The sequence below is a fragment of the Eutrema salsugineum genome, unplaced genomic scaffold, assembly GCF_000478725.1.
Source record: "Eutrema salsugineum unplaced genomic scaffold, Eutsalg1_0 scaffold_1, whole genome shotgun sequence".
Classification (NCBI taxonomy): Eukaryota; Viridiplantae; Streptophyta; class Magnoliopsida; order Brassicales; family Brassicaceae; genus Eutrema; species Eutrema salsugineum.
In genome coordinates this window covers 11,000,476-11,009,815 of record NW_006256909.1, presented here as the reverse complement: position 1 = coordinate 11,009,815, position 9,340 = coordinate 11,000,476, and the positions used below count along the sequence as shown (strand labels likewise).

At 35.6% G+C, this 9,340-nt stretch overlaps 1 protein-coding gene across 1 annotated transcript; it reads right to left on the bottom strand.

Moving 5' to 3' along the window:
• Positions 1–877: 877 nt before the first annotated feature.
• Positions 878–1,266, bottom strand: LOC18028554. The gene is made up of 2 exons (XM_024149011.1): positions 1,212–1,266; positions 878–1,107 (listed from the first exon to the last, which is right to left on the bottom strand). The coding sequence occupies exons 1-2, from the start codon at positions 1,264–1,266 to the stop codon at positions 878–880; spliced, it is 285 nt and encodes a 94-aa protein (XP_024004779.1).
• Between the last annotated feature and the right edge of the window lie 8,074 nt (positions 1,267–9,340).

Below are 9,340 nucleotides of genomic sequence, written 5' to 3'. Positions count from 1 at the left end.
GATTACGACATGCATGCAGTGGTTTCGGTTGTACTACTTTACGACTTTAACTGTATGTGGAAACAACACATATATTATTTGAATTTATAACTAGTGCTCACAATAAAAGATGTTGTATTCAAGTTACAGTTGAATATTTCTTTGGCGTAGCTTACAATTTACAAGTGATTATTTGAACTTGATTCACGTAGCTTTGAGTTTGGGTGTGTATCCTCTAAATTGGAGACAATTTACTTTCCCTTTACATTCGGAAGAGCTGAAAGCCCTTATCTGGATCATGAAAAAAAAACTTTACAAATGGGATTAGTTTTTGTCAAAAATATTGGGATGGGCTCCTCGAATTTGATCAAGAATTTTCAGGCACCGAGCTATCGAGTTCCCAACCCTTCTCTAACATATTGGACGAATTATGCTTGCTTCGGAATAGGTTTGCAATTTTCTTTGTGTTTGATTCCACGTACGTAGTTTGAACTTTCAGGCCGATTGCATAGCTTGTAAATCTAGAGAATAGGGTTTGATTCAATTTAAATTTGAAGTTGAGAAGAAAAAAAAAATGTGTCTTTCGTTCCAGTTTACTACTTTAACTGCATATGTTTGGTACGTACTGAAAAGAAAATTATAGTTGTGTTTCATTTATAACGTAGTTTATACATGTTTATAACTTATAAGCTTTTGTAAGAGCATATAAGACCGTAACATTTTATCTTACACAAGCTTCAACTTATAGTATACTTTGAATACATTGCAGATCCAAACACTTAGTAGTATCTAGCTAAAAATTCTAAACCTTATTTTAATGTGAATATCGTTATAGCACATATATATGTCACACATTCTTATAACTTACTTTGACACGTAAATCGAGTTTCTAGCCTGCTTAATAACGAAATTCCTTTATAAGCACCCCTCCATAGCGCAGGAACGCCTCGTCGCAGGTAATGGCTCGTTCTTTCGGCGTCTTAAACCAGTCAGCTTGGTCAATAAAAGGACGTGCACAACTAAAGTATTGAATTTGATCTGTGGGATGATAAACAACTGGTTTTGTTATAGTTGATGCACTTGAATATTGATAAGTGACTCGACGAGCAGTAATAGTACTAGTTGCCTCTTTTACGGTATAAAATCCTGGACCACCATATTTAAGCATTTTGGTTAAAACGAGAAGGGAAATCGTCTCTAGGAACATGTGATTTAGGGTTTATGGGACTTACCATACACCTTATCGGCCTTTTGAGCGATTCTTGTATTCTGATCATTTTGAGCCATTGAAGACCAAAGAAGAGAAAGAAAATGTGTTTTTAGTTTTGTGTCCTCTCTTTGTTTCTATGTGTTTCGTTTGATAAAGAAAGCCAATGGCCCCCTTTATATAGCACCAAAGGTTTTGACAAAAAAAAAAAAATAGTACCAAAGGAACCAACGTACTCTTTCAGTCTTTTGGTTGATTTTCTGTTGGCATATCTTTTAGGAGTTATTGCCTTGACTTTGCATACATGATATGAACACTCGCTTTTTTTAGATAATCCTCTTTTTATTTATATCATTAATTTTATTGAAACTGAAATCAGACATTACAAAGGGGGCCATAAAAATACTGTTTCAACAAAGGAAGACAAGACAGAATACTAAGATCTTAAATGAACTTTGAACTCCAGTATATAGGATTGAAACATGTGCGACGGGTGTAGACTCAAAATTCTGAAATTTAGAACCAATTTGTGAAAAGTGAATCTTTAGGTGCGCGAGACAGTGGTGACCCCAGCTTGCTTGTCATAATACGACGACTTTGATGATACTTCTCTAGTTTTCATGATATGTTTGTGCTCGATCGTTCCATTTTTTTTAAGAAGACGCTAGGAGTTGAGCATGCCCCATCAGCTTCTGATGTTTGATGTTTATAGACAAATATTAAATATAATTGGGAAAATTTCAGATTTAACTTCTTCTAAAAAATCAAACACCAAAATAACATTTTTTTTCTCTTTAACTTTTGTCATTTTGTCACAATTCTATCATTCTCTCTCTATCTATTAACGAAAATGTCATTATATATCCATTATTTTGATTTTAAAAATATTACACAAAGACTCCTTGGACCTCCTAAACCCCTCTTTATTATGAAAATGTCATCTTCTTCAATACTTCCAACCATCATGAATAACCAGATTCAAACTTTAAATGCTTCTCAACCAATTATAAAACTCTAATAACTAAATATCAGAGCTCATATACTCATAATCTTTCTTATTCTTTTCTAATTTCATCTCCAAAACTTCTGGATTGATTTATAATGTCATAACTAATGCATTTTTGGTGATTCTTGCATAACCATAACTTGGGTTGTTTCTTTTCGGTGAAATTCAGAGTACTGTGTGCAAGAGAGACCTAAAAACGAACTCAAAATCAATATAGGTAATGATACACTTCAATTTTAGTAATATCTATATCTGTATTGCGAAAGAAGACTTCAACTTGAAGTCTACTAGTCAACATAAAGTTAATTTTGCAATTAACTTTTTTAAAAATTTGTAAAAATTTGTAACCAGTAGATTTCAGTAGACTTCGTGGACTACTTGTTACCATTTGAAAAAAAAAAGCCTAGTAGATATATAAGCAACAAAAATCGAAAGAAAAGAAAATCAACTAGATGTTGTGAAAACTTAAAAACTTTATTAATCACTGGAATGTATATATAAAGTACATAGGGAATCTAGGTTAAGTACAATGCCCTGATGGGCCTAATGGGCCGGTATAAGAGTCCATATATGATATGTGTTATAACACTCCCCCTTGGACGAGTGAACCGGGTCAGCTATTCAATCGGGATCTCGATAATGCGCTGGGGAATGTTGCCTCATTAAAACCTTACCAGGAAAAACCCAGTGGGACAAAACCATGGTGAAGGAAAAAGAGTACAACACGCATTACTCCCCCTAATTGTAGCATCACTGCAGATCTCTAAGTCTATACATTCCTATCTGTTTGACGAGCTTCCAGTGTGTTGAAGTAGGCAATGATTTGGTGAAGAGGTCAGCTGAATTCTCACTGGATCAGACCTGCTGAACGCTGAGAGTGCCGTCCTTCTGCCAGTCTGAGGTTGAGAAGAACTTCGGTAGAATGTGCTTCGTCCGATCTCCTTTGATATATCCTTCCTTGAGCTGAGCTATGCATGCCGCGTTGTCTTCATACATCACCGTGGGCTGTGTGTCTTCGTCCATACCACAATCTCTGCGGATGTGCTGAGTCATGGAGCGCAGCCAGACGCATTCCCTACTAGCCTCATGAATGGCTAGGATTTCAGCATGGTTTGATGAAGTGGCAGTGAGTGTCTGCTTCATTGATCTCCAAGAGATTGCTGTTCCTCCATGCGTAAAAACGTAGCCAGTTTGAAACTTGGCAGTGTGCGGATCTGATAGATATCCTGCATCGGCGAAGCCGACTAACCCATCTTTATTTTGGTTAGTATAGAAGAGTCCTAAGTCTTGAGTACCTCGAAGGTATCTTAGGAGATGTTTTATACCGTTCCAGTGCCTCTGAGTTGGAGATGAACTATATCGAGCGAGGAGGTTCACGGCGAAACATATGTCTGGTCTAGTGTGACTAGCCAGGTACATTAACGCTCCTACAGCACTGAGGTATGGCTTTTCAGGACCAAGGATTTCTTCATCATCCTTTTTGGGACCAAGAGGGTCATCACTTAAGCTTCTAACTACCATTGGGCTGGTCAATGGGTGAGCTTGGTCCATATTAAATCGCTTGAGTACCTTTTCGATATAAGCCGATTGATGCACAAGGATTCCTCCTTTGATGTACTCAAGTTGTAATCCCAAACAGTACTTTGTTTTGCCTAGGTCTTTCATTTCGAATTCTGCTTTTAAGCAGTCGACTGTTTGGGAGATCTCACCAGATGTTCCGAGGATGTTTAGATCATCCACGTATACTGCTATGATTACAAATCCTTTGTTTGAGTACTTCTTGATGAAGATGCATGGACTGATGGGGTCATTTTTGTAGCCTTCTTTGATGAGGTAATCGCTGAGGCGGTTGTACCACATACGCCCACTTTGTTTCAGTCCATACAAGGATTTGTTCAGCCTGATGCAGTATTGATCTCGAGATGCATTTTTGTCTTTTAGTTCAATGCCATCTGGGAGTCTCATATATATTTCGTTGTCCAGGGGCCCATAGAGATATGCGGTTACAACATCCATTAACCGCAGATCAAGATTTTCTCTTATGGCCAGACTTATGAGGAATCGGAATGTTGTTGCATCCACCACTGGAGAATAAATCTCCTCATAATCGATTCCGGGTCTCTGTGAGAATCCTTGTGCTACAAGCCGTGCTTTGTATCGAACGACTTCACCGAGTTCGTTCCTTTTGCGCACAAAGACCCATTTGTGGCCCACTGGCTTGATGTGTGATGGGGTCCGGGATGATCGGACCGAACACGTTTCTGAGTTTGAGACTCTTTAACTCCACGTTTATGGCTTCTTTCCATTTTAGCCAATCTGTTCGATGTGTACACTGTGTTATTGACGTGGGTTCTAGATCCTCTTGCGTGAGCGCAACATCAAGTGCTACTTTGTATGCAAATAGTGCATTTAAGTCGACTTCTTTTCGATTCCATTGTATTCCGGACATATTGTAATTGATGGAGATCTCATTGTTATCTTCTGAACCTGGAGATTCGGCGTCCCGAACTTCCATTGAGGGTTCATTAGATTGAGTCTCAGCCGCGGCTATGTCTGATATTGCAGGAATCCCGGTTTCGGTTATTGCACCTTTCTTTGATTTCCGGGGATTCTTATCTTTGGAACCGAGAGGTCTGCCCCGTTTGAGACGTGGTGCAGACTCTGTAGCAACTTGGGTCTGTCCCGTTGGGACAGCTATTCGTACTGGTGCATTACAAGCTGGGATGTACGATTTGGTTACTTTGGTCGGGTCAGCAAAGGAATCTGGCAATTGATTAGCTAGCTTTTGATAATGAATAATCTTTTGGATCTCTGAATCACATTCTAGAGTCCGAGGATCTTGCCAATTTAATGATGTTTGATTCCATGAAAGATCTTTGACCAGCTTGTTTGTCTCACCACCTAAAGAAGGATATACCGATTCATCGAATTGGCAATCCGCATATCTGGCCTTGAAGAGATCTCCAGTGGTTGGCTCGAGATATCTTATGATGGTGGGAGAGTCAAAACCAACATATATTCCCATCCTTCTTTGAGGTCCCATTTTGGTTCGATGTGGTGGAGCAATGGGTACATATACTGAACACCCAAATGTTTTGAGATGGGAGATGTCTGGCTCATGACCCGAGAGTAGTTGGGATGGGGAATATTTGTGTTCACTAGATGGCCGGATGCGTATGAGTTCAGCAGCATGTAATACTGCATGTCCCCATGCTGAGGCCGGGAGCTTTGATCTCATGAGTAATGGTCGGGCTATCCATTGAATGCGTTTAATGAATGATTCAGCCAATCCATTTTGAGTATGGACATGTGGTACAGGATGTTCCACGGTTACCCCCATGGCCATACAGTAGTCATTAAACGCTTGTGAGGTAAATTCACCAGCATTGTCAAGGCGGATAGTCTTTAGTGGGAAGTCAGGGAAATGGGCCCGCAATTTTATGATTTGGGCCAAGAACCTAGCGAAGGCTTGGTTCCGAGAGGACAAGAGACAAACATATGACCAACGGGTCGATGCGTCTATAAGGACCATGAAGTACCGGAATGGTCCGGAAGATGGATGTATAGGTCCACAGATATCGCCCTGGATTCTTTCTAGGAAATGAAGTGTTTGTTTAGAGATTTTAACTGGTGAAGGCCGAGTGATCAATTTGCCTTGAGAACAAGCTGTGCACATGAGGTGTTGAGGATAAGCTCGGTTTTCTTTGAGGGTATGCCCTTGAGAGTTTTGAATTAGTTTACGCATCATATTTGCACCGGGATGACCGAGCCGGTCGTGCCAAATAGTATAATCAGTAAACCGGGCTTTGAGAGTGGTATTAGCTTCAATCATACTGACTTTAGCATGGTAAAGTCCAGTAGAGAGCGCGGGTATGGTTTCGAGGATTTGTTTATGGCCGTCTACGGTTTTAGTGACTAGGAGGGATTCTTTGTTCCCTTGACCTTGGGTTTCTATGTGGAAACCATTCTGTCTTATATCCTTGAAGCTCAGAAGATTTCTCTTCGAACTAGGAGAATATAGAGCATCTGGTATTTCAAGTTGTGTGCCATTTGATAGCAACACATAGGCATGGCCATTTCCTTCGATAAGGTTTGAGGGACCCGCGATGGTGCTAATATTTGCGGTTTGATAGGTTAGGTTTATGAAGTAACTTTTGTTTCTTAAGATAGTGTGGCTGGATCCACTATCTACGACTATGGTTTCCATTTGCTGGTATGCTTTTCCATCTTTGGATTTCTGACAGGCTAATGAAACTGGGAGCTAATAGACCTCAGTTAGCCGCTACAAATTCCAAGGATTGATCACCAAAACTGGAGAAGCTGCTGGTTGAAGAAGGAAAAACTCGGATCTGGTTTTTTTTTTTTTCGGTTGATCGTCGTGTACTGTAAGTGTGCGTGAGGGCGCGTCCGACGTTGGATCGACAAACGGTTTTCACCAGTAGATTCGTCTCGTCGAGGGCTTCGATTTGATATGTAGATCGTCTTCTGGTTCCTCACGGTTTGGAAGATATGCGTCTTTTAAGTTTCGACTTGCTTTTAGGGTTTTGGTGGTGGCCGGATTTATTAGGGTTTTTCGCTCAGAGAGTCTTATCGTGCTGATAACGTGTTGTGAAAACTTAGAAACTTTATTAATCACTGGAATGTATATATAGAGTACATAGCGAATCTAGATTAAGTACAATGCCCTGATGGGCCTAATGGGCCGGTATAAGAGTCCATATATGATATGTGTTATAACACTAGATATATATTCGTGATCTAAGTCAATTTCGATTTCAAATCTCGGTCAAACTTCAAACCCGACAGAAATAAGTGAATAACTAGAGAGAAATTCAAAATTCTGTATTCGCTGAGTCAGAAGTCAAAAGCAAATACCAGGAAGAGAGAATCAAGATTCAGCTTTATTTGATTATTATAACTTCTTGCCAACTATTTAAGTTGTTTAATTTGTTTATGTAATAGAGAAATTATACGTTTGAAGCCTATAAATTCCTCAGACAGAGGATCAAAGTAAGTTACCCTTATTATTATGACTGATATAGTGAAATACAGATCATGTTTGTGTATTTTACTACTTAATCTTTATTTTTTTGGTTATTAACATTTTTGAAATGAAACTATATGATACTTAAAACAAAAAATTTAAAGTGAACCCAATATTGTTCGTTTATTTTTTAAATGCATGGTAGAATACAAATATATACTACTAAATTTGTTTTTTTTTTTTTAAAAACTCGTAAACGTATTTCTATTAACGATAATCATTAGAAGACAACATCCTTAATATATATAACTAGATTCTAACCCCGTGCATCCGCACGAGAATATTTTTTATTGTTTAACGAATTTTATAATATAATTTGTGTTTTTGAGTTTAGATATAATTATTTTTATAAATATATTTTTTAATAAGTGAAAATATTGATTTTTGTGTTTAGATATATTTTTATAGTATTAAAATTAATTATAATTATAAAAATATAATTTTAACCCATTCACTAATATTAATTCATAATGAACTATTATAAAAACATAATTCTAACTTTTCCGTTCATATTACCGTATAATATAATTATTTGTTAAAAGTTTGAGATGTATTAACAGTATTATTTAGCATTATAGTTTTCTAAAATTTAATCAACGAAGGGAGTGTACAACTGGTTTTTCAAACCACATTATAGTGTATGCAATAATTTTTAATTTTTTATGTTTTGATTTTGTATGAAAAATATATTTTCGATATACATGCATGTATAATTCAAAATTAGTGATTTTAGTTACCAAAATATTTTTAACCCGGTTTTTTATATATATTTTTAGTTCTATGAATTTTAAAAAATATATTTTTAATATTTAAATTATACATTTGAATTTTACTTATTATTTTATTATTAATTTGTAAATAAATCATAATCGTAAATATATTATATAAGCAACATAAATATCATATCATTTATATCATTATAAATATTTTATATTTCAAATATGACCATTATTTTTTATATGTGAATTTTTTTTTCAAAAATTCTAGATATTTTTGATAAAAATGTTTAATAGTATAGAAATTATTTAAATTAGAATCTTTAAATCAAATCTAAATTAATATCTGATTTATTATTTTTAATCAAATCAAATCAAATCTAAATTACCTATATTTAAGGAACTCTAAAAAAATTTAAATTAATAACTAATTTTCAAAATTAAATATAAATAATTATTAAAATTATTTTTAAACACTTTAAAAAAAATTAGGAATGTTTGGAAGCAAGTACTAAATGTGCTTCTGTTTTAATATAATAGATATATATATATATATATATATATAAAACAATGTCGAGGAATAATAGTAGAGTGTTGAATGGGATACTAATGAGAGAATAACGAAGGGGAAATTCTTCCAGAGGAAAGATTTGTGGAAAGCAGATCTAAAGGAATAAGTAGAGAGTTGAATTAGATGCTAAAATGAGAAGAAATGATAAAGAATATAATAATGAAGACCAAAACTTAGCAACCTTTCTCTTTTTCTTCTTCCCCAGTGCATTTAACCTTTCCAAAGCAGATTCTCTATGCATGCTTACATTACATAGTACATGCATACATTAATATGCATGTATGATGTAGATATATACAAAGAATCATGTAAAAAGTTCATCAAAATATTGCTACCAGATTTCAACCAAAATAAAATAAAATTATATAGATATATATATATATATATATATATATAATTATACCAGGGTTTTAAGTTGCATATCAACCTTGGTTAGCTCATTTTTGCAGCGAATCGGTAGTTTGCTTTTGGATATAATTACAAGGCAATGGTCCGCACAATAGTGACGTTAAAACTTTGTATGATGATGTATAGACTTTAGCATATGCTTGTTTTGTACATAGTGTTGTGGGTTTTCAAATTTGTTATGTTAGTTTAAACTTATTGCTCATTTTAACCCAAAAAAAAAACTTTATTTGCCCATGGTCATCACAACGGTAGAAAAAAGAGTGTATTTTCCTTATAGAAGGAAAAAAACTCCACAATGTCTCGTATGTTCATGAATTCTCTATGAACATAGTGTTGTGGGTTTTCAAATTTGTTATGTTAGTTTAACTTATTGCTCATTTTAACCAAAAAAAAAACTTTATTTGCCCAT